We start from the raw sequence: 26,674 nt of genomic DNA, 5'->3' as shown, positions 1-26,674 counted from the left end.
AAAAGTTAACATTTGATTCCTCAAACTTTCTTTTAACCAAGTGGATGGTTGTTGGCAAAAGATCTTTTCAGATTCTTCATGAATATCATCAACAGCAATGTTGTTGATTCCTCAAGAGAGAGCACTCTACTTTCTGTGTGCTGGTGATGTAAGAAAGGAGAGAGATGTTGAATGTTGATTCGAAGAGAGAGGACTCTCCACAACAACAGCTAGTTTCAATTTTTGTGTCACAATAGCACACTTCAGCATAGTACTCAAATTTGAACCTTTAAGAGAACTGCAAGGCCACCTTAGACAAATTGCAAGTCTGAAAAAAAGACACAAAATCAACCCAAAACATTATATAGAGAATCTATATACAACAACACAAACACTTTGATCAATTAATCAATTGTATAGTCACGATAACAACCATATAGATCAAAGAATGTCTACAACTACAAATAATCACAATCATATCACTGCTGACAGTTATGCCATTGTTGGTCTTTCCTGTCGTTTACCTGGAGCTAAAGATAAGCACGAATTTTGGAAGCTCCTCACTGAATGCCAAGAACACATTACCGATACACCTGAATGGAGATGGAAATCTCAAAATTGGGAATCTACTGATGCTTCCAATGTTCCTGGATTAATGTCTTCATCTCGTGGTGCTTACATACCCGAGGATCAAATCAAGGCTTTCGATTGTAGTGTTTTGGGTGTTGGTCAAAAAGAAGTGGAAGTTATGGATCCACAACAACGTTTACTTTTAGAATTAACATGGGAATGTTTAGAAGATGCTGGTATTAGACCAAAGAAAGATAGCACAAATGGTCATTTGTTCGATGAAACTGGTGTCTTTATCGGTATTGGTCAATTGGACTTTTACACTGTTCAATTGGATAACAATAATTTTGAAAGAATTACTTCATACACTCACAATGGTAATACTTTGAGTATTGCCTCTAACCGTATTTCATTCCTCTATGATTTTAGAGGTCCATCTATGAGTATTGATACTGCTTGTTCATCTTCTCTCGTTGCAGTTCATCAAGCATGTATGAGCTTGAAGAATAATGAGTGTGAAATGGCTATTGCAGGTGGTGTCTCTTTAATCCTTTCTCCATCTCCTTATTGCGAGTTTAGTAAAGTTGGTGTTTTATCAAAGGATGGTAAGTGTAAACCATTCGATGAATCTGCCAACGGTTTCGTTAGAGGTGAAGGTGCTGGTTTAGTTGTTTTAAAGCCATTGAAGAAGGCTCTTGAAAGTGGTGACCGTATTTATGGTGTCATTCGTGGTTCAAGTGTCAATGTTGATGGTGCTGCTGAAGATTCTTTGATCACTCCTTCCTCAATTACTCAAGCTTTGAATATTAAGAAAGCTTATGATAGATTACCAGAAGAAACTGCTAGTATCTTGTCACCATTCGAAGTTGATTATGTTGAATGTCACGGTACTGGTACTGCTAAGGGTGACGTTGTTGAAACTGTTGCCATTGGTGAAGTTCTCTCCGGTCCAAATAGATCCAAACCAATCTATGTTGGTTCTGTTAAGGGTAATATTGGTCACTTGGAATGTGCATCTGGTGTCGCTGGTTTAATTAAGGCTGTTCTCATGATGGAAAAGAGACTCTTATGTCCAGTTGCCAATATTAAAAAGTTGAATCCAAAGATTCCATTGGATAAGTATAATATGAGAGTTGTTACTGAACCAATTCCATTGGTTAAGAAGAGAGGTTCCAAGCCATTGGTCTTTGGTATTAACTCTATGGGTATTGGTGGTGTCAATGCTCACGTCATTTTGGAAGAATTCGAGCAACCAAAGTTGGAAGCACCAAAATTGCCAGAAAAGGAAAGCGAAAAGGTCATGATGATGTTGTCTGCACAATCCATTCCATCCCTCCAAAGTCTTGCTCAAGATTTATCAAGCAAGGAATGTATCCATGATAAGGATTCTATGATTGATGTCTTTACTGTTCAAAATCAATTTAGATCTCATCACAAATTGAGAAGTACTATCATTACTAGCTCTGTTGAAGATTGTGTCAAACAATTGAAGACAATTGCATCCGAATCTGCTGATACTCTTAGATCTAAGGGTATTGTACATAATTCAAATAGAAGTGATAAGGGATTCGTCTTTGTCTTCCCAGGTCAAGGTCCACAAACTAAATCCATGGGTATCCAACTCTATAACAAGTATGAAATTTTCAGAAATTGTTTGGATGAATGTGATAGATTGTTCAGTCAATTGTCTGGATGGTCTCTTGTTGGAAAGTGGATTAAGGAACAATGTTTAACTGATGATGATATGGATCACCCACTCTATGCTCAACCAGCTATCTTCTTCCTCCAAGCTGGTTTATATGCCATGATGAAAGCTTGGAATATTCATCCATCTGTCGTTGTTGGTCACTCTGCTGGTGAAGTTGGTAGTGCCTATGCTGCTGGTGTCTATACTTTGGAAGAAGCCATTACCATCTTGTATTGGAGAAGTACCTTGCAAGAAAAGACCTGTGGATCTGGTAACATGTTGGCTGTTGGTGTCTCTCCAGCTCAATGTGAACTCTACTTGGATGAATATTTGAGTGGTGAAGATCGTTCTGCTGTTGTTGTTGCTGCTATCAATGGTCCTGGATCATGTACTTTGGCTGGTTCTCCTCAACTCATTAACAAGTTGGAACAAGATATTTCCAAGGGTAAGGGAGTCTTTTGTAGAAAGTTGAGAGGTTATTGTGCATTCCACTCTCAATATCAAGAACCAATTAAGGAAGAAATGTTGAATGCTTTGAAGAATTTCTCACCAGTCAGCCGTGGTAAACCAACCCTCATTCCACTCTACTCTACTGTTACTGGTAAATTGTATGATACCACTGTTGAAAATATGGATGAACACTATTTGTGGGGTAATGTTAGACAAGCTGTTCTCTTTGCTGATCCAATTACTGATTTGTTAAAACAAGGTTACAGAGGATTTGTTGAGTTGAGTCCTCATCCAGTTCTTGCTGCTTCCATTAAGGAATGTGCTTCTGAATTGGGTATTGAAGATACCAAGTGTTACTTTACTTTGAAGCGTTTCGTTGATGAACAAGAAACTATGCTCCAATGTGCTAGAGATTTATTCGTCAATGGATTCATTCACAATGTTACCTTCAGAGAAAATGTCAACTGGAATCACCTTTTCAATAAGGTTAAAGTTCCATTCTACCCATGGGATAGAAGTCAAATGATTTGGAATCAAACTGAAGAACAAGCTGCTGAATGGAGAAGAGGTTATCCATCTAATTTGGTTGGACACAAGAGTTTGAGATCTGGTAGTGTTACATTCCAAAATAGAATTTCATTGGATCACTTCCCTAACTTGAAGGATCACGTTATTCAAGGTGATATCATTTATCCAGGTGTTTCCTATGTTTTAATGTCTCTCCACGCTGCTGTTGCTCAAATCAGAGCTAATGAAAAGGACTCTGAACAAAAGGAACTTCCAAAGCAATTCATTTTGCAAGGATGTGACTTTAAGGGTGCTCTATCCTTATCTCAAACTGCACCAGGTGGTTTCATTGTTGAAACTGATGTTACTCCATTAGTTCACGGAACTCAAAATAGTCAAATGATTGAAATTAAGAGTAAGAGAGGTTTGGAAGATTGGCTCGATCACTATAAGTGTTTCTTGAGAATGTTGCCACCAACCAATTTAAAGACTCATCCAAACTTGGATGAAGTCAAGCCACGTTGCATGGAAGTCTCAATGTCAAAGAATGAACTCTACTCTAAATTGAGAAAGATGGGTCTTGAATATGGTCCAGTTTTCCAACAATTGGATAAGATTTATGTTGGTAAGAATGAAGGTGTCAGTGAATTGTCATTGAAGAAGAAATTCGATGAAGGACCAAAGAGTCTCTTGGATACTAAGAGACACAAGTCTGTTTTGGAAGTTGGTATTTTGGATTCTTGTTTGCAATCATTGATCGCTATTGCTGAAGAAGATGCTATCGTATACATTCCATCTTCAATTGATACTTGTGTTTTGAATACTGAAGTTTGTTTGAACCAATTGGTCCCAGACATGGATAGTATTTCAGTTTACTGCAAGATGACTAATCAATCTCAATATGAACTTGAAGGTGACGTCTTTATTTATGGCCACAAGCAAGGTTCTATTGTTCCAATTGCTTCATTCTTGTGCGTCAAGTGTAGAGCTATTACTCAAGCATCTTGTCCAACTGTCTTTACCATTACTTCTAATGATTGTATGTATGATGTTGCTTGGACTTCCGCCAATAAGGAAGAATTGACTGAAATGACTGCTCCAGTCGAACAAGAAGAACAATCTGTTGCTCAACAATGGATTGTTGTCTCTGATGTTGCTGAATCTGACATGACCAAGGCTGTTGTCTCTTCCTTGTCTGCTGTTTCTACTACAATTGTTTCTGCTGAACAAGCTGTTAACATGCTCGCTCAAAATCAAGAAATTTCTGGTATTGTGTTTGTTGCTAACGTTGCTGAAGATAATCAAGTCACTCAAGAATCCAACTCTTGGAGATTGATGCAAATTATTAAGGAAATGATCAAGATTGAACTTGACCATGAATCATGTGAAACTAAATTGTGGATTGTCACCAAGGGTGCTCAACTCACCTACTCTGTTCCATCATCTGCTCAATTTGTTGGTATTGGTAGAACTTTCAGAAGTGAACATCCAAACATTAAGAGTTTCTTGTTCGATTTCTCTGAAGGTATCAACATGGACATTGCTTCCCAAACTATTTCTAACCTCTTTGTAAATTGTGACAATTTGGAATATAACGAATTGGCTTTAGCTGCTTGTGGTGACTTGAAGTATTTGAAGGTTGTCAAATCAACATTGATTCAAAAGCCAAACGCTCCAGTTACCTTAAAGTCCAACTCAATTGGTTCAGTTAGTGAATTGTCATTCCATGAAGTTGAAGAATTTGTTCCACTTGAAGCTGATGAAGTTAGAATTTCAGTTAAGGCTTCTGCTTTGAGTTTCAAGGATTTAATGTTCTCATTGGGTAGAATTCCAGATAAGGCTTTTAGAAGAGGTGGTAAATGGAATCCACCATTCGGTTTGGAATGTTCTGGTGTCATTGTTGAAGTTGGCCCATCTGTTACTGACTTTAAGATTGGTGATAAGGTTGTCTGTATTGCTAGAAAATGTTTCTCATCCTATGTCAATGTCAAGTCAAGTCTCGCTATTAAGAAACCAGATTGGATGTCCTACGAACAAGCTTCAACTATTCCATCTGCCTTCTTGACTTCATGGTATGGTTTGGTTCATGTTGCCAGATTGAGAAAGGGAGAAACCTGTATGATTCACTCTGCAGCTGGTGCTGTTGGGTTGTCTGCTGTTCAAATTGCTAATCACTTTGGTGCCGTCACCATTGGTACAGCTGGTCGTGGTGAGAAGAGAACCTTCTTGGAACAAGATGAAACCTATAAGGTTCATTACACTACTGATTCTCGTTCAACTAGTTTCCGTGATGATGTTATGAAATTCACTAATGGAAAGGGTTGTGATGTTGTTTTGAACTCTTTGGCTGGTACTGATATGTTGTCTGCCAACTTTGAATCATTGGGTTCATATGGTAGATTTGTCGAAATTGGTATTAGAGATATCTATGATGGTACTTGTGTCAATTTGCAACAAATGCATCGTAACTTGACCTATGCCTCAGTTGATTTGGACAGAATGATGGACGAAAAGCCAGAACTTGTTCAACAAATGTTCAGAGAAGTTATGGATTTGATGGAGCAAAAGAGACTCTTCCCATTGCCATATGTTGTCTATGATAAGGAAAAGCTTCATGATGCTTTCAATTTTATGGCTCATGCCAAGCACATTGGTAAGATTGTCCTCAACATGACCAATGAAGATTTGGAAACCTCCATTCCAAGATATGAAAAATTGAAGGAAGAAATGCGTGGATTGACCTTCTCTTCTGACAAGACTCATTTGGTTGTTGGTGGTACTCGTGGTGTTGGTTTGTCCCTCGTTTTATGGCTCATTGAACAAAAGCAAGTTAAGAATTTAGTCATTCTCTCAAGAAGTGGTAAATTGACTGAAGGTCAATCAAAGGATAGAATTGAAGAATTGATCAAGACTGACTCTTCTTTGAATATTCAAGTTTTGCCATGTGATGTTTCTAACAGACAAAATGTTGAAAATATCATTACTCAAGTTCGTACCACTTTGAATATGCCACCATTGGAATCAGTTTTCCATCTTGCTACTGTATATGAAGATTGTTCCATCAATAACATGACTGAAACCAAGTTCAACAATGTCATTCAAGCTAAGGCTGTTTCTGCTTGGAATGTTCACCATGCTACTTTGAATGAAAACTCTATCAAATATTTTGTCATGTTCTCCAGCTTTGTTGCTATCAATGGTAATATGGAACAATCCAATTATGCTGCTGCCAATTGTATTTTGGATGCTCTTGCCCACTACAGAAAGTCAAAGAATTTACCAGCATTGAGTGTTAACTTTGGTGCCATTGATGATGGTTTTGTTTCAAGACAATACTCAACTAAGGTTATTTTGAGATCAAGAGGTTTCATTTCTATGCCAATTCCACTCTTGGTTAAATGTCTTGAAAAGGCATTGATTTCTCAACAAACTGATGCTCAACCACAAAAGATTATCAGTTGTATTGATTGGAAGGATCACTCTGATAACTTTAAGCATTTGAAGAAGATGTTCGGTGAATTGTTTATTGAAACTGCTCAAGATGCTGGTATGGATGCTTCTACTTCTCAATTAACTGTCGATCAAATGATTGCCACTCAATTGGCCAAGATTTTGGGTATTCCATTAGAAGCTATTGAAATTGCTGAACCACTCAGACAATACGGTATGGACTCTTTGATGGCTACTCAATTGAAGAACTGGTTGGATAAGATGTATCCTCGTGGTTCAATCACAACCATTGATATCTTGAAGAAGGACACAACTGTCAAGTCACTTGCTGCTAAGATTATGGACAAGATGGGAGCTGCTTCATCTGAAAAGAAGGAATCTAAGACTTCTAAAAAATCTGAACCAGCCAAGCAAACCAAGACTGCTACTCCAACTGCTGTTGCCTCTGCTGCTACTCCAGTTCAACCAAAACCAGTTGTTGCTGAACAACCAAAACCTGTTGTCGCTCAACAAACTCCAGTTGTTACTGCTACCACAACAGTCACTACTACCACCACTGATAACACTCCACTCACTAAGACTGTTGTTCCTGAAAGTGTTCCAGTTAAGGAATTTGCTGCTCATGCCAGAAAGGCCAACATGAAGAACCCAAGCAATGCTTACATTCTTGGTATTGGTGTTGCCAATCCTCCAAGAAAGACTCAAGAAGAACTCTTCGAAGGTATCATGAAGGATTACGGAACTGCTGACGAAAAGATCAAGGAAAGAATTCACAACTTGTTCAAGGGCTGTGAAATTAAGGAAAGATGTGTTGCTTTCGATTTTACCAAGAATTCTACCAATGATTTGAAGACTATTGAAAGTAGAAATGATATCTTCTTGAAGGTTGCCCCAGAATTGGCTTATCAAGCTGCTTCTAAGGCCATTGATGAATGGAAGGGTGATGTTAAGGAAATTACTCACCTCATTACTTGTACCTCAACTGGTATTGCTGTTCCAAATATTCACTTGAAGTTTATGGATAGACTTGGATTGTCTCACGCTGTTGAATATTTCCCAATCAACATGTCAGGATGTGCTGCTGGTTTGATTACTTTGAAGGCTGCTCGTGCTTTGACTTCTCTCAATCCAAAGAATAGAGTTTTGGTCATTTGTATTGAATTGTCATCTGTTCACTTTAGAATTTCCAATAATACTGATGAAAAGATTGTTAGTGCCATCTTTGGTGATGGTGTTGCCTCAATGGTTGTTGGTTCTCAACCACAAGCTCAAAAGGGTGAAAAACCTGTTTATGAATTATTCGATACTCACTCTTACACTACTCCAAATACTGATGAATGCATGACATGGAAAGTTTTCCATGATGGTTTCCACTTGAGCTTGTCACCTGAAGTTCCACAAATCATTACCAACTCACTCAAGGATTACATTAATACCTTGTTGAAGAAGTCTCAACACAAGGATGAAATTGTTTTGAAGGAAAATTGTAATGTTTTGGCTCACCCAGGTGGTAAGGCAATCTTGTATGCAGTTGAAAAGGCATTGACAATGAATCGTGAAGATTTGAAGGCCTCATGGGATATCATGACAAGATATGGTAACATGTCCTCTGTTACCATTATGTTTGTAATGGAATTATATAGAAGAACTCAACAATATCTCAATAATGAATGGTCTATTGCTGTTGCTTTCGGTCCAGGTGTTTCATCTGAATCAATTATTATGAGAAATACTTGTGGTGGTGCTTCAAATAGATTGTAAATTAATTAATAAGAATAATAAATAATAGTTTTTTAAAAATCATAATGCATAGAGATAGTTAATAGGAACTTCAAGCAAACGATTCTTCAGGAATTCTCTGGATATTTTTCTAAGATATTGAACAATTTGAACATGGAGAGATAGGGATAAGGAACTTGATAGATCAGCAAAAAAGCAATTAAAAAATGTCTCAAAATCTACCACTAAAACAACACTGTGAACAATTAATTTCTCTCTTCATTAAAGAGAGATTACATCAGGGAAGCTATTTTTCCTCGGAGAAGGAAATTGCCTATCATAAACCAAACTTTGTACCTATACAGGTGAACTTAAAGTTTATTAATTGGTACATTCATCAATATTTGTTAGGAAAGGATACTAATAAAGATAAGGATGTTATCATCAAGATTAGGGATCAATTGTTGCAGGGATTGAAAGAAATGAACATGCCAATTATTAATGACACCAACCAAGAATATAATGTTAAAAGATTTGTTGTACTATCTGATATTCATTCAAAAGGAGAAGCTCTCTTCCCCAAAATACCCAATGGAGATGTAATTTTATGTTGTGGAGACTTTTCAAATAGGGGGAGTTTGGATGAAATTTCTCAATTCAATGATTTTCTAGGAAGACTAAAAATAAGTGGAAATTGTAAAACAATAATCTGTATTTCAGGTAATCATGATTATGGAATGGATGCAAAATATAATAAGAATTTGGACCCTGAGAAAATTTTCAATACTAGACAAAATCCATTACTGCCAAACTGTGATTATTATTTACAGAATAATTCAATAATTTTAGATTCGAGTATTAAGATTTATGGATCACCAATTACCTCTCAGGGAATGGCCTTTCACTCATCAAATTCTTATTCTTATTGGAAGGAGATTGACAGTGATTCTGATATTGTCCTGAGTCATACTCCACCTTTCAACATTCTGGATTTAGCTTGGGTAAAGAATAATGAAAATCCAAAACAAGTTTGTAAAGTTTGTGGAAATATTCATGACTATTATGAGCATTGGGGAGATTATTGGTTGAAAAATCAATTAATTCATAGAGTTAAGCCAAATATTTCTGTATTTGGCCATGTGCACGACGACCAGAATTTTGTTAGAAAGAGCATTAAGGAATTGAAGGCTGAAGAAGAATATCAGCAAAAATTGTTCAATATTGAACAGCCATTCGATTCAAAGACAAGTACCTCTGATGATCATATAATTACATTTTTGAATGGAGCTTTGGATTTAACACATAAGGTTTACTTTTTCGATTATTTCTACATTCCAAATTCCAGATCATTATATCAGAAATAAGCAATAAAATCCAGATTTATTTAACTTCTAGGAATTATTCCAGCACACACGTATTAAATATTTAATAAATTTTAAAAACCGCAATTTTGCTGTTCAAAAAATATGAGAACAGGAAAAGGCCGGATGGTTAGGTTCAACAGCTAATATGATGAATCAAAAGTTAAGGACATCTAAGAAATGTAGCATAAGCAGTGATCAAGAAACGCTTTATTGTCTGACCTTGAATTTTACCACTCTTGTGTAATATTAAACTTCGCCTAATCTTTGACAATATTCTTAACGAGAAAACAAATAAATAGGGAAATTTACCGAGAATGAGAAAATGACAAAGATTCTTCTCAACAATATTCAAAATTATTAAACCAATTGACCAACCTCTTCATTGTTCCTAATACAAACCATGTATCGTAAACAACTTCCACTTCCATTCCTTATTTTCTTCTGTGAATATTTTGTATGGTTACCGTTGATGTTTTTTCGACACTGTTGGAAAACAACAGAAGCACTGACAATAAAAAAATGAGCGAACCAACACCAGTCGACATTACCCAAATTCCAATCCAAGAACACGACTCTAAAGTTGCCTTGATTACTGGTGTAACTGGTCAAGATGGATCCTACTTGGCTGAACTCTTGTTAGAAAAGGGATATACTGTCTATGGTATGATTAGACGTTCTTCATCATTCAACACTGGTAGAGTTGAACATTTGTATAAGGATATTCACATCACCAAGGCTAGTAAGTAATTTTTGTCGTGATTCACGCTAACAATTTTAATCCTTTGTGATGATAATTATTTTGATCTTTTTTGATGATTTAATTTATTTGATTAATAATAATAATTAATCAGAATTCAAACTTTTATATGGTGACTTGACTGATACCGGAAACTTGATTTCCATCATTTCCAAGATTAGACCAGATGAAATCTACAACTTGGGTGCTCAATCCCATGTTAAAGTCAGTTTTGAAATGCCTGAATACACTGCCAATGTTGATGGTATTGGTACTTTGCGTATTTTGGAAGCCATTCGTGCTTGTGGATTGGAAAAGAAGACTAGATTCTATCAAGCTAGTACTAGTGAATTGTATGGTTTAGTTCAAGAAATTCCACAAAAAGAAACCACTCCATTCTATCCACGTTCTCCATATGCTTGCGCCAAGTTGTACAGTTATTGGATTGTTATCAACTATAGAGAAGCTTACAATATGTTTGCTTTGAACGGAATTCTTTTCAATCATGAAAGTATTCGTCGTGGTCCAACCTTTGTTACAAGAAAGATTACTATGGCTGTTGCTCGTATTCATCTCGGATTGCAAGATTGCTTGTATTTGGGTAATTTGGATGCTGAAAGAGATTGGGGACATGCTAAGGACTATGTTGAAGCCATGTGGTTGATGCTCCAACAAGAAAAGCCAGCCGATTATTGTGTTGCCACTGGTGAAAAACACAAAGTTAGAGAATTTGTTGAAAAATCATTTGCTGTTCTCGGTAAGAAGGTTGAATGGAAGGGTACTCCAGGTACTGTTGATGAACATGGTGTTGTTGATGGTGTTGTCAGAGTTAAGGTTGACCCACGTTACTTTAGACCAACTGAAGTTGAACTCTTGATTGGTGACCCAACCAAGGCTGAAACTGAATTAGGATGGAAGAGAAATGTCAGCTTTGATGAATTAGTTAGAGGAATGGTGGAAGGTGATGTTGAACTTTTGAAACATGGTGATTCCCAAGTTGTTCAAAAGCAATATCAAGATTAAAATGTAATTTATTAAAAACTAAATTTTATTTAAACAAGTTGAAATTTATTTCAGATAAGGATAAGAGGATTGTGAAATTTTCAAAATGGTAAAGGCAGTCAATTTAGAAAATACTTCAATTAAATCATCCCTCTGCATGGCAACACATCCTGAAGTTGGTCCATAATTTTCAGATGCAATGTGGAAAAAGATTGCACTTCCCTTTCCTAATTGAATTGGATTATCATTATAACCTATTACTGCAAAAAGGTCATACAAATGATCTTGTCTCCACAATTTTTCACTCGATAATCCTTCCAATACAGGAAGCTGTATTAATCTATTGTAATGCAGTGAATCTAACATATCATCACACCAACCATAATTTTCTTTCAATTCAATAAGAGGAATTCCTTTAATTTTTGAAATAATTGATGGATCAACCCTATCTGATCTGTAAAAGGCCATTCTCAATGAATATTCTCCAATGGGTGTAATTCCATCGCCCTCACCAACCTTTTGATTGATTCCATTTCTTCCAACACTACATTTATATTGTTTTCCATTAAAAGTTAAAATTGCATGATATGGAATAGATTCCGATTGTTTAATTTCTTCTTCTTGAAAAGAATGATTATTGTTCTGGTATTGTTGTTGGTGATCATAATGAACGTGAATGATTAGGTTATTGGAAAAGGTCATTTTTTATTTGTGTGAATAAAGAATTATATTTAAATTTACAAGAGTTATTAAATTAGATTACAAGTCATCATCATAAAAATCATTAGAACGAGCTCTATGTCTATCAAGAACCTTTTGTGACAAACGATCATCAGGATCAACATCATCCTCATCTTCACTGACATAATAAGTGTCAGGTGGAACTTCTTGCATCTGCACCGAAGGTGCTCCTTTGATATGATTCAAATTATCCAAAATAATATTCTTATACTTTTCTAAATACTCTAGAGAATTCATATTTTCCATGTTTGAAGGTTGAAGATGTAAATTATAATCTGGGCCAAAATATTCAAAGTAGTCATTATATGGCATTTCACTTTCAATGTCAATACCTAGAAGAACTGAGGTTTCATATGTCCAACATCTAGCAACGTTACGAACAGTATAACCACCACCACCTAAAACAAGAAGAGGTAAGCCAAATGTTTTGACAAAGTCTACACAAGCAGCATGTCCTTTGGTTGTCAAGTTAAAACAACCCAATCTATCACCAGTTAAAGAATCAGCACCACATTGAAGAACAACAGCACCTGGTCTAAAAACTTGCATAACCTTTTCAATAACAGGTTTGAAAATTGAAAGATAGCTCTCATCATCAATACCATCCTTAAGTGGGAAGTTGAGTGCATAATACTTTCCAGCACCAGCACCAATGTCCTTGATATCACCTGTTCCTGGGAAATATTGTTCTCCAAATTTGTGGAAAGAAACTGTCATTACACGATCTGTGGTATAAAAAGCTTCCTCAACACCATCACCATGGTGAATGTCAATATCAATATAAAGAACACGTGCATGATATTTAAGTAATTCCAAAATAGCCAATACAATATCATTAATGTAACAAAAGCCACTGGCTTCATTCTTCTTAGCGTGGTGCAAACCACCAGCCCAGTTGATGGCAATATCTGATTGTTCATGGTTTAATTTTACTGCTGCTCCAATACTACCACCTGCAGAAAGTTTGCAAAATTCAAAAAGACCATCAAATACTGGACAATCTTCACCAACATTAAAAGCTTGTAATTGTTTTTGGAAATCATGCATATTATCAGGTGTAACTCTTTTCAAGAATTCAACATATTCATCCGCATGGAATTTACACATTTCAACTTCAGAAGCTGGATGAGGTCTCTGATCATCATACAAAATTTAATCTATTTTCAATCATAATAAAACCTACATATACTTCCAAATGTTTATAAAGTCCATAATTTAATAACAAATTGTGGGTCATCTTGATACGATGTGGCTTCATTGGATGGCCTTGGCCATAGTAATAATTACCAACATCTCCATCATAAAAGTAGGAGATGTTTTGGTGTTTTGGCATTTTTTTAAAGATGAAGAAATTAAAAATATAATAATGGATTTGCGTTTTTTATTCAAAATATTAAGTCCATCAGCAGTTAATTGAGTGTGATCAATTTGTCCTCTCCATTCAAGCTAGATAGGAATAAAAGTGTTATTTAGAATTCAAGTATTAGTTATGTAGGATAATGAGAATCCTTAAAGTTGGAATGAAAGATTGGATATTTATTCAAGATTACAATTGAATAAATATTGCTTGAACGTTCGATCTTCAATTTCATTTAAATGACAATTACAAAAGTATAGTATTAGTAATTGAAAATTTTCTACGGCTTAACATTGAAACTCAATCTTCAATTCAAGAACAGATTCTTTGAGAATTTTCAATTTTTAATTCGTTTCAAATTTTGTAACCCAACATCCACTCTGCATTGAAGAAGAACATTATCAAAGGATTGATGATGTATTGAACCATGCAATAATTATCTGAATTCCATCATGAAGAAACATTCAAGGCTTGCTCACAGTAAGTTCCAATCTAAAAAAAACTTCCTCTGGTTAACTTGAAAAAAATTGTTTGATCACAACGTTAGCCTAGACAACGAAGTTTTTAGCCAAAATTAATTTATTGACGTTGTTTTTTTCCAACATCATCTTCATCAACAGGCTAGTTTTAAAGTCTCACCTGGATAATCTAGTACATAACAAGATCTTTAGTACAATTTATACTTTCTCCCACCACTACTACTAACACAGAAAAGATACGGAAAAGATGGCTCAAGCTGATCAAGTCTCTGCACCACCTGCAGCCAGTGATGACAATAGAATGGAAGATGAAACAAACAATATATCAGGAGCTCCTGTTGCTGCTGCCTCTACAACAATGGACTCTGAACTTACATCATCTAGTGATGCCACTACACTTGATGAAAAAGTTAATCATATCAAGGAATTACTACTTAAACACCCTGGAGTACCTTCACAAGAAGGAGAAACATGGTATGTCATTGATGCTAAATGGGTAGCAGCGTTTTTCGATGAAGCAGCAAAAATCTCTCCAGGTACTATTGACAACACTCACCTTGTCGATGAAACATCGGATGGTATCTATAGAGTTAAAGACGAAGTACAAGAACAACAAGATTATGAAATTATACCTGAACATATTTGGAATCTTTTTCACTCATGGTATGTAATTCACATTCTATTTTATTTAATTTATTGTTAAAGGTTTGGAGGTGGTCCTGCTATTCCTAGAAAATCTGTTATACAAAACCCTGAAGCCTACAGAATTTCATACACTGTTGAAGTAAGACCTTGTGAAATTAGTGTTGCTCTACAAACAACATCAAATCAACTGGATTGGGTTGACTTTGAATTCTCCAAAAATGCCACCATCAAGCAAGTCATGGATCAAGTTAAAAGAGAGTTTAATATTCAAAGCAGAGAATGTAAATTATGGAAAACAATTTACAATTCTCCTCACGAGGAAGTTGATTTATCAGTTGTTGAGGATCAAACTTTGGAAAATGCTCTTGAACGAAAAACTGGTCAAAGATTTATTGTTGAAGTTGGTCCAAATTGGATTATTGAACCTCCAGTTGCTGAATCATATAATGCCATTAGATCCATGACAAATAACAAGGTTCAAATTAGTGGAACAACAGCACAACAAAAGAAGAGATACGATAGTGCACCTCCAGGAGTATGTGGTTTGAGTAATCTCGGTAATACTTGTTTCATGAACAGTGGTCTTCAATGTTTGACTCACTCACCTGTTCTCTATAGATACTTTTTGGAAAATGACTATTCAAAAGAAATCAACGAAACTAATCCATTAGGTATGGGTGGTGCTGTAGCTCTTGCATTTGGTGCTTTAATGAAAGAAATGTGGTCAGGAGAAAATTCATATTTCTCTCCAAATGATTTTAAACGTGTCATTGGTAAATATGCCCCTCAATTTGCAGGCTACCAACAACAAGATTCTCAAGAATTGATTTCATTCATTTTGGATGGTTTACATGAAGATTTGAATAGAATTCAAAAGAAACCAGCCACAAATCCAGTTGAAGCTAAGGGTAGAGAGGATTCTGTTGTTGCTCAAGAATCTTGGGATGTTCACAAATTACGTAATGATTCTATTATTGTTGACAAATTCCAAGGTCAATTGAAGTCAACACTTCATTGTCCAAAATGTGATAATTTTTCTATTATTTTTGATCCTTTCATGTATTTGTCATTACCAATCCCAATTGAAAAGAACAGATTGATTAATGTTATGGTATTTTCCAATTCTACCTTCCCTAATGAAGTTGAGTCAACTCTTGATTCTGATCTTTCAAAGCTTAGCAACATGCCAACCAGACTCACATGTAAAGTTTCCAAGACTGGTTCAGTCTCTCAACTCAGAGATAATGTTTTGGAACTTTTGGGCTTGAACACAAACGAAGATCATGATAGATGCGTATTGTACGAAATTTTCAGCAACAAGGTCTACAAGTATCTTTCTGATGGTGACTCTATTTCAGGTATTCTAGATGCAGACATTATTCACTGTCAAATTTTGCCAAAGGCATCCGAAGTAATCGTTTCCAACTTTGTAACATCTGGAAAGGCAGTTGAAAAATTGAATAATCTTCCTAAGAATGTTCACTCATTGTACAGACAAACCTATTCCAACACTCAACAACAATTGCCATTCTTGCAAGTCAGCTTGTCCTCTCACACTGCAAATCAATATGGTAGAAAGTCCTTCCAAATTATTGGTACACCTTTTGTTGTTCCTTTGGGACAAATTTTCGAGGAAAAGAAGGAAGATAAAGAAGTCAGTGTTCCAACTCATGAAGATCTCTACGAATATTGTTTCCAATACATGCTTAGATATGTTAAGGATGAATTTGCTGCAGAAATCGAACAAACTATGAAGGAACGTAATTTAACTTTCAAAGACTTCTTGCCATCTAAAGAAAAGCTTGAAGCCTTGAAGTCTGGAGAAAATGTTGAAGAAAATATCTCCATATTCTATTTATTCGACCAAGAAGGAGGCAGACTTGAGGTCAATGATCGTAGTTTTGATGGTGCCTTACTTTGTGATGAAACTGAATTCAAGCCTTACGCTCCAAAATATAGCAGTGCTAGAACTGAAAAGAAGTCGATCTTTATGCACATTCCAGCCTTCTTCCACGACAAGATGTTGGATTATGAAAAGCTTCCTAGATTCAAGGAACACCCATCAACCAAGCAAAAGATTTCTCAAAGTGAAGCCATCAATATTTATCAATGTTTGGATTTGTATACATCAAAGGAAAAGCTTGGAGCAAACGATACTTGGTACTGTCCAAGCTGCAAGGAACATGTAGAAGCAACTAAGAAATTTGATATTTGGAAAGCTCCTGATGTTTTGGTTGTTCATTTAAAGAGATTCTCCTTCTCTTCCTATAGTAGAGACAAGATTGATCGTTTTATTGATTATCCAATCCAAGATTTAGATATTAGTTCCTTTGTTCATTGTAAAGATTTGAATTTGAAGTATGATTTGTTTGCTGTCTCTGATCACTTTGGTGGTTTGGGTGGAGGTCACTATACTGCATGTGCTAAGAATCATATTGATGGAAAGTGGTACAAATTTGATGATTCTCGTTCTTCTGAAGTGCACAATCCAGAATCAATCAAAGCCTCTTCTAACTATGTTTTGTTCTACATTAGAAAGGAATAATTATATTAAACTTTTAAAATTGAATAATGACCATTTTTACTTTTTCTTCTTTTAACGTTTCAATCTTCAAGGAAAGAAAGGTGAAATGTATTGATATCAGAACATTCTGAACTCTAACCAAACAATAAAAAATGATGCAATCAAGTGATTCAGTTCCTGCCAGTAGCTTACCAATTTCTTCCCAAGAGTTTCTGCTAAACCCTCTCGATTCGAGTTGTGGAACAACTCAACCAAGTCAAAACCCATTTCTATTCTCATACGGAGTTGGTTCTTATTTTGATAATTCATTCAATAGTGGCAGCCAAAGAGATCGACCAAACAACAACTTTAGAATGACTATTGTTAATGATGAAGAACTGAAATATGGAAGAAGAGAAACATTGGGTCAACGTAGACACTCATTACCATCCAATCTCAATTTTGAAAACATTCAAATTATAGGAACCCAAGAAAAGTCAGAGGGAGCCAATTTTATCAAGGAGAATATTGAAAAAGAGAAGGAATTGCAAGAAAGAAAAATAGCAAAAGCACAATTTCCAAAAATGGTTGTAATATCTATAGTGCTTAGTTTATTTGGGCTGTTCTTTCTTTCGTGTCTTCCCTTCATTCGCTTGTTAAAATATGCTAATAAGAAGGATAAGAAGACACAAAGAGTTGGAAGGTATGCATGGATTGCATTCCTGATTACTCTTGTAGTTAATATAGTTTTTTCAATTGTTATAGTGAGTCTTGAAGTTGCTGCCATATCGGTTGGTGCATCAAAGAAATAAAGATCATCTCATTCTTTATTGACTTACTTGGTTTCAGAAAAGTGGAAATCTTCTTCATCCACAGTCTTTTTCAAGTTTCTAACAACATTATTAAGGAGTGATCGCAAGTGATCATTATTTTGTACAGGAAGTGCTTGAGATTGTTGTTGAGTTGTTTTTGGCTGCTCCAAAATTGGTTGAGATTGTCTGAGGAGATCGTCCTTGACTCTCTTTGAAAGAGCCTCTCTAATCATTCTCTTCTTTGAATCACTATCATCGGATGATGAATCACTCTTTGGTGTTTGAACTGGGCTTTCGGTGAAGGTGGTAGCAGAAACGACAATTGGAGAAACAATAGGCTTTGAGATTTTTGGAGTAGTAATGTCAACAGATGAAACTGGTGAGGAAGCAGAGCTTGAGAATGTTGGAGAAGCTGTGACTGATTTTGGACTATTGTCAGTTGTGTTAATCTTCTTCAAGGTGAGCTTCATCTTGAATTCTTTAAGTCTTTCTTCTCTTTCTTGCTTTTTCTTTTCAACAAGCCTCTCCTTACCCTCCTTGATTTCTTTCTTGATGGTTGCACTATTTGAAAAGTTTGAGATTAAATATGAACAAAAACGTACCTTTCAGGAGTAGTATTGTTAGCCAAAATCTTGGCAGCTGTTTCTTCTTTTTGCTTTTCCTTTTCAGCCATTAATTTTTGGAGAAGTTCTCTTTCCTTTTGAATTCTATCTAATTCTTCCTTAATTTCCTTTTCAGATTTACTGGTGGTTCTGAAATTAAAGTTGAAAGTTTCTGGTTTGACTTCAGGAACCTTTTTGGATTCTTCTTCTTGTTTCTTCAATTCCAAAAGCTTTTGCTCTTGTTCCTTTCTCTTGTTTTCTTCCTCGATTCTTCTAGCTTCTTCCAACTTTCTTTGTTCTTCTCTTCTCATTTCCTCTTCTCTCTTCAATTGTTCGAGTCTTAAACGTTCCTCTTCTCTCTTGATTCTTTCTTGTTCTTCTCTTTCCTTTCTTTCTCTTTCAAGTTGTTCTTGAAGCTTTCTTCTTTCTTCCTCCTCCATGACTTGTTGGAGAAGTTTCGTTTGTCTTTCTTCTTCCAATCTTCTTTCCTCTTGGCGTTTCTTTTCTTCTTCCTCATCTTGTCTTCTTCTTTCTTCTTCAATTTGTTGAACTCTGAGTGTTTCAGCTTCTTCTTCCATTTCTCTCTAAAGATCAATGATAAGAATGGTTACTGATATTCTGGAAAAACTTACTCTCTTTTGTTCTTCTTGGAGTGACAAGGAGATGGCAATAGCCATTTCAAGTTCAGCTTGTTCGAGTCTTCTTTGACTTTCTTGCAAGTACTTTTCTTGTTCTGATAATGAAGCTCCGACAGCCATTTCATACTCTTCTCTTTCAGAGACGGATTTTTCTCTTTTCAAATTTTCTTCATGCTCTTGCTTAGATAATTCCAACACTCTTTGAAGTTCTTCATCTTCATTAGACTCATCAGATGTTGTTGGCTCGGTACTCTTTTTCATTTCCCTTATTATTTTAGTAAGTATAATGCAAGATTGAATACATACTCTATTGTTTCATATTCCAATTGTAAATTTCTTCTCTCCATAATCTTTTTGAAACTCAAAAAGTCATCCATAGCCATAATGTGTTCAAGAGCTTGTCCGAGTGTTTCATCATTGGTTTCTGATTGAAGAGCCTTGATGAACTGTTTTCATCATTCAGTTTAAATAATGTTCTGTACAAATAATACACTTACATCTTCATGACTCAGATTCATCTCTCCGACAAGGAATTCGAGCAAGTTTTCAATTAATTCTCTAAACTTTTCATGAACACTTGTATGTTCTAAACAATTTTCGTCTTCACCTCCAAATACAAGACAATTTTCATCGATAAAACTTTGAATTGGGTTAATCCAGAATGGACTTTGCAAAAAATCGATCAAACCTTGAATCACTGGATGTCTTGCAACTTGTGATTGAGGTGGAGCTGTAGCTGTATAACCCATTTTTTTTAAATCTCTTTCATGAGATGGCGGGAAGTTTGTTTTGAGGACTTTTTAAGGGAACTAAGAAATTGGACATTTGTACGCACAACACTAACAACTATGAAAGGTGAGGCAAAGGAAAATTGCATCATTTTGAGCATAATCAAAAAATTCGCGGTCTACAGGATTCGAACCTGTGCGGGTCGCCCCAATTGATTTCTAGTCAATCACCTTAACCACTCGGTCAAGACCGCTCGTTGGGAGTACCATAACATTCCTTATTATTTGCACTCAAAACAATTCAACATATATATTTATGTTCATTATTGTTTTATTAACAATAATTAATAAAAATTGGAACCAATATCGTTTGTGAGCGTTATCCAATCAATTCAATAGGTGATTTCACATGACGTCATCCAATCTTCACAAAATAGCGGAAAAAAGTTGAACACAAATTTTGCAAAAGCGAACAAAAAATATCCTCATCATCACAATGGATCAATTAATCGACTTTTCCGATAAGAATTTGTTCATTTCAATTGGTGTGATCATTATCACTCCAATTATTTGGAACATTTTGGCTCGTATCGAATATTATACTCACTTGCTCACTAAATTGGCCTGTGGAAACAAGTATTTGGGATGTTATATTTTGGCTGTTTATGTTTTCGGCTTCTCCTTGTTCAGAGATTATATTTTCAATAAGGCTCTCGAAACTCAACCAATCTTTGCTTCCCAATATGCTACTGAAATTATGTATGGTGGTTATGCTTTGCAAGTTATCGGTTCTCTCCTTGTTATGGGTGCCTATTATCAATTGGGTATTACTGGTACTTATCTTGGTGGTATGTTTTATTTTCACTTGTTGTATTTATCTTCTTGTTGTTATCATGATGATAATATACTATTGTGGCAAATTTAATAATAATAATAATTAATAGACTACTTTGGTATTCTCATGGAAGATAGAATTACCTCTTTCCCATTCAATGTTACTGACAATCCAATGTACAATGGTTCTACTTTATGGTTCCTTGGTCACTCCTTGGTTAAGTCATCACCAGCTGGTATTTTAATGGCTATCTGTGTCTTTGTCATGTACAAGTTTGCTTGTTTGTTCGAAGAACCATTCACTGCAATGATCTATGCCAAGAGAGATGAAGAAAGAAAGGCTGGTAAGTCCTCCCCATCCACTTCTACTCCAAAGAAGAAGTCTAAGAAGATTGAATAAATCCAATAAAATTAAATTATTATTATTATTGCATGTTATTAAATATTATTTAACTAGTTTATTATTGTTACATGACTTTCATTGAACCCTTCTAATAATAAACAATAATAAACAATAATAATATTATTAATAATACAAAAAAAATGTTAGGAAAGAGATTATCCTCACGCCTTTGTTCTTCCTCTGCTTTTCGCTTTTTGAAGAGTGGTCAGCATCACGGAAGAGAGGCCTCATCAATTTTGATTGGATCCAATAATATCATCACTCAACAATATGGTGGCAAAGCAATTAAATTCATTCCTTCTTCAAATCAACTTTTCCAAACCAGAGCATTCCACACTTCAAAATTAGTATCCAATAATGTTGAATCTGAACAACCAAAGGAAGTTGTTTTTGGAGAATTTGAATTGGGAGAAGCAAAGAAAGAAGTTATTGAAGCAGTTTTTCGTTTATTCTCTAAACATGGAGATGTTGATAGTGCCAAACTTTATTTGAGATCATGGCATACACAAATTTTGCCAAGAGAAGAGAAGTTAGGACTCAAGAAGGCCTCTGTAAGAACTAAATATGACATGCTTATTGATTGCATTCTCTATGGATATTATGGACAAAGCTGTAAACCTGATGGACAAGATAGACAATTGTGTGTGGAATTATTATTGGAATCAACTAAATTATATAAGGAACTTTTCTTGAAGAGATTTAAATCATCTGAATATGTTAAGAACGCACTCGAACACTCACCTCATGGTAATAATAAGCTTTTAGCAAAGATTAAGGAAAGAATAGCCGAATTAATTGAAACTGATGAAGCCAAGAAGATTTTGGCTGAAAAATATGGAATTACGAATATTGCTGACCTTTCAGAACGTATTTTGAGAGTTGACTTTATTTCATCCATGTGTTTGGCCATGATTTATTTCCATGATGAAACTTTGAGAAATTTTGAACTCTCTGAATCATACGTCTTGCGTTCAATGGTCTCAAAGCCAAGTGATGAGAGAAGTATTTTAATGTTGGCAACTATTTATGAGTATACTGGAGATATTGAAATGGCAGAAAAGTGCTACTTACTCCTTGCTCAATACAATCCAAATGATCCTGATGTTATGGGTGATATTGCTGTCTTCTATAGAAATGTTAAACGTGACCTCTTGAGAGCTAAACAATTCTTTATTGATGCTATCGCTGCTAAACCAACTCATGTTAACAATTTGAGAAATTATGCCATGTATTTGTTTGAAGAAGAAGGAGATGTTGAGGAAGCTACTAAATTATTAGAACAAGCCATGTCAATTGTACCAAATGATTACATGTCCATGTCTAGTTATGGTATGGTGTCAATGGCTCAAGCAGTTAACGATCCAAAGAATTCTAGCGCCATATTTAAGAGAGCAAGAGACAATTTGAAGAGATCACTCCAACTCAATCCATTCCAATCCTGTGCCATCTTGATGAACTATGCTGTCTCTGAAAGAATGTGTGGAAATAACATTGATGCCAAGAAGGCTTTCGATGAAGCTGTTAAGGCCTATGATGAACACGAAAAGATTGCTCCAAATGACTCTCACGTTAATTTATTCAATAATTATGCTTCATTCTTATTCGAAGAAGGTAAATATGAGGAAGCTAAGAGCATGTATCAAAGAGCTTTGGAACTTGATTCAGATTCTTTGGAGGTTCACTCTAATTTGGCACTGACTCTTGTCAAACTTGAAAATTTCAAATTGGCTGAAACTCACTTTAAGAAAGCTTGTAATTTCGACTTGTCTGATGAATTCCACGAATTCACAGCTGTGAAGAATAGTCTTTATCAATATGCAAAATTCTCAATGAATACTTTGAAGAATACAACTCAAGCTAAGGAGTTATTTGAAAAACTCATTCAGGTTTGTGAACATAACGGAGGAAGAAAATATTCAGACAATACTCTTTACTATGAAAAGTATGAAAGATTTTTAAAGAATCAACAACAAGAATAAATTATTTCAGTTTCCATCATATTTCTTAGTTGATTTCAACAAAAATTTATAACTCCTCACCATGAAGAATTTCATTTGGATCCATTAACCCTTCCGAGACAACAATTGAATCGAGTGGTTCATATTCTGAGAAGAGGTCAATTTTCTTTGCAAGAGTCCATTCTACGAGAGTATTAAGAGCATTGGCTGCCTTGGCATCGGTTGGGTAAACTTTAAACTTGACATAAAAGTGAGCTCTGTAACCTCTTGGAAGAACCTTGTCTTCATTTAATGGAGTACCTTGATCCAAAAGTTTCCTCCTAATAATCATTTCTCTTTGTGCTTTTTCAATTGCTCTATTATTTGCTTTTTCAATTTCTTCTCTTGCTTGATTTTTAACCTTATCCTTTCCCTCCAGCCACTCATTTCCATAGTCCATAATTTCCTGAGCATACATATTCCAAGTTTCTTCCAAATAATCTTTATGCTTGCTAAGTATTTCTGGATAGAGAATGTTATTCTTGTAGGCAATTTGCTTTTCTCTACAATTATTCACGTACAACTTCTCAATAGCTTCATCGAGAAGGATTGTCCTTGTGTGGATAAGATGCTCCCCTGGTACTTTACTCAAGTAAATTTTTTGCCTCGTTTCGATGGCAAAGTCAACATATTCCTGATCCACAATTTCTGGAGCTATCAAGTTCAAAACACTACTGGAAATCATTTTTCTAATTTGATGCTGAAGGAATCCATTACCAGATATCTTGAATTTAATAACTGTATGAGTTGTTCCATCAATAGTAATTAGAGTTGGCTTGGCATAGCAGTGAAAAATCAATCTCTCAAATGTTTCATTATTTTCTCCCTTTACAGTAAAATTATGGAATGAGTGAGTGCCTTGATATTGATTCAAAATTGTATTCAACTTGTTGCAAATTATGGAAGCAAGATTGAGTTTTTCAGTGTCATTTAGAGTTGATAATGGCTTTTGTGGGGTCAATCCACTCAATTCCATCAAGTTACTGAGCTTAGTATTTGAGGTGTCAAACTTGGAAATAAGATTGGTAATAATTTCAAACGGCAAAACATATTCGTATCCTCTCACAAGAGCATTATGTCTTGGATTGAATCTTCTTGGTGTTATGGTCAAATGAAAAATATTCAATTTAGGATCTGCTGTATTTGGAGCTACCTCTGCAAAACTTTGATAAATATCCTTTCCTCTATCCTGATTTTTTTGAATTTGTTCTTCAGAGACTGCAAATTTTGCAATATCTTCCCTTATTGGATTTTTAGAGTTGAGAGCTTGTTTCACAAAATCTAAAAATGCTCCAGCTTCATATTCATCTCTTTTATCCACATCCGACTCGGCTTTAAATGAAATGAAATTGGCAACAGAGTGGACACCCTTGTCAGTTCTACTACTTCTCTCAAATCCCATGTTTGTTGGATTTAAAAAGTTAATTTCCTTGACCAATCCATTTTGAACAAGTCTTTTTGCCATCACACCCTCAACAGCTACATTCCGATAATATTCCGATATTCAAATTCAATGAAATTATTGAGTATATTTAAATAGGTTGAAACAACATACTGTAGGCATGAGAGTATGGTGTCTGTAATTGAGAACCTTTCAGTCCGAATCCACAATATCCGATACAAGCCAAAACTCTGAAATAATTTGAATTAAATATTCTCGTCTTGTTGATGGTACAAACCTTCTTTTCGTCATTTTTTTGTTCAATCAAAATTAATACCATTCATTGCTAATTAATTTTCTGGTTTTCTAATCAGTTGTTGTTGATGTGAATGGCCTCTTGTTAATCCTCACCATCACACTGCTTTATTATTTTCTACTTGTAAATATTTTTTTAAAAGGTAAGAAAATGTTAACCATAAATCATCTCGATTTAAACTTGTCATTTTTTATTTCCTTACCCAATTCAGTGAATTGATTATGATGACAACTTTCTGACTTCCCGCTGAGCTATTTCATGAGCGATAATGCTTCCTACCTACTATAAGCACCCAGCTGATAAATAATTTATTTGTGTTAGTTTTTACAAGATAAAACAAATTCCTTTTGGCGGGAAAAAATTTGGCGCTTTTTGAAAAATGTAATCATAAAGCGGGAAAAAATATTTAAAAAAAAAGAAACACTAAGAAGGCTTTGTTGGTGGCCTGATTTTAATCTAGCAAAAAAGCCTTTACTAAGAAGAAGAAGAAGAAGATATTTTCATCATGATGGTTCTCTCAAATTCATCATCACCCGCAAAGAAAAGGACCAGTAATCCTAACACACCAAATAACAATTCTGGTGCTAATTTTGCTTGTAGCAATCTTCCACCTCAACAACCCTCACCGAATAAGATTGAATTACTTGCAACAAATACATCTCAACAATCGACTGGAACTAGTCTCAATAGTTCCAAGGCAAAGGAACTTTCGCAATTGGATGAAAGTTTCAGCACTAATTACGATACTTCAATGCTCTCAGAGGAAGATGACACTGAATGGGATGACATGTTCGGAAGAGCCCAAAGAATAAGGAAGAGTGATGATAATGAACTTCTTGAATTTAAATACGACCTTAAAGAAATGAAACAAAGTATTGGAAAACTCTCATCTCATGAACTAATTTCTCATTTTGGAGAATATGACAACAAGACTTCAAGCAGTTCAGATTCCGAAAAATCAGATTCATTAATATCAGTGGTGACCACTCTTAAAAATTGGCAAAAGAATTCCAATCAAACAATAGATTCTCAGACTGGACAAAATATTCTAAACAGCCTTATGGTGATGGACGATGATGATGATTCTGCTACAGCCATAATGGCAAGTGATGGATTCAATGACATTCATGTGACCATTAGAAATCCTCTGAATCAACAAATAGCTTCTATGGAAAAAACAGATCTCTCTAAAACAGTTTCACCATCAAAAAATTTACTTAATAGGTTTGAATCAGTGGCAGCTTCTAATGGCTATGACGGTGACAATGAAGTTAAATCTTCAATTGACTTTGACGCTAAATGGAATGAGAAAGAAAAATGGGATTTAGAAAAGAAGAACAGAGATTTAGAAAGGAAATTAGCAATGCTCGAAAATGAACTTATGGAAAGTCAAAGAAGAGAGAAAATTGCTAACGAAGGTTTCAAAAACGAAAAGGCACTAAATGAACAATACTACAATCAACAACAAAGGATGGCCGAAGAGAATCAAAAGTTGTTGACCCTAAAGAAAACTTGGAAGGAGAGGTTAGACTCTCTTTCAGAAACATCGCAACAACTCGCCACTCAGATTGACAAGCTGCAAACCGAGAATAGAGGATTAAGCGAAAATGTAAATAATTTGGAAGGGGAGCTTTCAAGAGCCACAGAACAACTACGATCATCCAACGATAGGTGCTCTCAACAAGCAGAAACAATTGCAAGACTTGAGAAGAGAATAGAGGAACAAAATATGAGAATTTCAGAACTTGAAGCTCAAATTGGATCACAACAAAAG

General features: G+C 35.3%; 8 protein-coding genes and 1 non-coding gene across 9 annotated transcripts; 6 read left to right on the top strand and 3 right to left on the bottom strand.

The window, feature by feature from the left end:
- Positions 1 to 427: 427 nt before the first annotated feature.
- NAEGRDRAFT_78625 (beta-ketoacyl synthase) lies at positions 428 to 8,431 on the top strand (the record flags this gene model as incomplete). Its single annotated transcript, XM_002680902.1, has 1 exon — positions 428 to 8,431. The coding sequence occupies one exon, from the start codon at positions 428 to 430 to the stop codon at positions 8,402 to 8,404; it is 7,977 nt and encodes a 2,658-aa protein (XP_002680948.1). The 3' UTR covers positions 8,405 to 8,431.
- A 158-nt stretch (positions 8,432 to 8,589) lies between these two features.
- On the top strand, positions 8,590 to 9,726 carry NAEGRDRAFT_63982 (uncharacterized protein; the record flags this gene model as incomplete). The annotated part of the gene is made up of 1 exon (XM_002680901.1): positions 8,590 to 9,726. The coding sequence occupies one exon, from the start codon at positions 8,590 to 8,592 to the stop codon at positions 9,724 to 9,726; it is 1,137 nt and encodes a 378-aa protein (XP_002680947.1).
- Positions 9,727 to 10,239: 513 nt separating this feature from the next.
- Positions 10,240 to 12,058, top strand: NAEGRDRAFT_35594 (GDP-mannose 4,6 dehydratase). Its single transcript, XM_002680900.1, has 2 exons — positions 10,240 to 10,465; positions 10,578 to 12,058. The coding sequence occupies exons 1-2, from the start codon at positions 10,246 to 10,248 to the stop codon at positions 11,483 to 11,485; spliced, it is 1,128 nt and encodes a 375-aa protein (XP_002680946.1). The 5' UTR covers positions 10,240 to 10,245; the 3' UTR covers positions 11,486 to 12,058.
- Positions 12,059 to 12,155: 97 nt separating this feature from the next.
- On the bottom strand, positions 12,156 to 13,538 carry NAEGRDRAFT_35589 (histone deacetylase; the record flags this gene model as incomplete). The annotated part of the gene is made up of 2 exons (XM_002680723.1): positions 12,156 to 13,339; positions 13,389 to 13,538. 2 exons carry the CDS (start codon positions 13,536 to 13,538, stop codon positions 12,224 to 12,226), a joined length of 1,266 nt encoding a protein of 421 aa, XP_002680769.1. The 3' UTR covers positions 12,156 to 12,223.
- A 574-nt stretch (positions 13,539 to 14,112) lies between these two features.
- On the top strand, positions 14,113 to 17,262 carry NAEGRDRAFT_78621 (ubiquitin specific hydrolase). Its single transcript, XM_002680899.1, has 2 exons — positions 14,113 to 14,704; positions 14,747 to 17,262. Exons 1-2 carry the CDS (start codon positions 14,289 to 14,291, stop codon positions 17,229 to 17,231), a joined length of 2,901 nt encoding a protein of 966 aa, XP_002680945.1. The 5' UTR covers positions 14,113 to 14,288; the 3' UTR covers positions 17,232 to 17,262.
- A 732-nt stretch (positions 17,263 to 17,994) lies between these two features.
- Positions 17,995 to 19,990, bottom strand: NAEGRDRAFT_78620 (uncharacterized protein; the record flags this gene model as incomplete). Its single annotated transcript, XM_002680722.1, has 5 exons — positions 17,995 to 18,562; positions 18,604 to 19,187; positions 19,236 to 19,506; positions 19,548 to 19,687; positions 19,739 to 19,990. 5 exons carry the CDS (start codon positions 19,988 to 19,990, stop codon positions 18,025 to 18,027), a joined length of 1,785 nt encoding a protein of 594 aa, XP_002680768.1. The 3' UTR covers positions 17,995 to 18,024.
- A 152-nt stretch (positions 19,991 to 20,142) lies between these two features.
- Positions 20,143 to 20,223, bottom strand: NAEGRDRAFT_t129. Its single transcript has one exon. It is a non-coding gene; the product is annotated as a tRNA-Ser (tRNA).
- Positions 20,224 to 20,531: 308 nt separating this feature from the next.
- Positions 20,532 to 21,164, top strand: AM15 (uncharacterized protein; the record flags this gene model as incomplete). Its single annotated transcript, XM_002680898.1, has 2 exons — positions 20,532 to 20,817; positions 20,914 to 21,164. Coding segments are annotated over 2 exons (537 nt in total), but the record flags the coding sequence as incomplete, so codon positions are not given.
- Positions 21,165 to 21,346: 182 nt separating this feature from the next.
- On the top strand, positions 21,347 to 23,205 carry NAEGRDRAFT_78619 (TPR repeat protein; the record flags this gene model as incomplete). Its single annotated transcript, XM_002680897.1, has 1 exon — positions 21,347 to 23,205. One exon carries the CDS (start codon positions 21,347 to 21,349, stop codon positions 23,183 to 23,185), a length of 1,839 nt encoding a protein of 612 aa, XP_002680943.1. The 3' UTR covers positions 23,186 to 23,205.
- Positions 23,206 to 26,674: the final 3,469 nt, after the last annotated feature.

Source organism: Naegleria gruberi, assembly GCF_000004985.1.
Source record: "Naegleria gruberi genomic scaffold NAEGRscaffold_8, whole genome shotgun sequence".
Lineage (NCBI taxonomy): Eukaryota > Heterolobosea > Eutetramitea > Acrasida > Naegleriidae > Naegleria > Naegleria gruberi.
The sequence above is the reverse complement of the archived record's forward strand: the minus strand, read 5'-3'. Positions and strand labels throughout refer to the sequence as shown.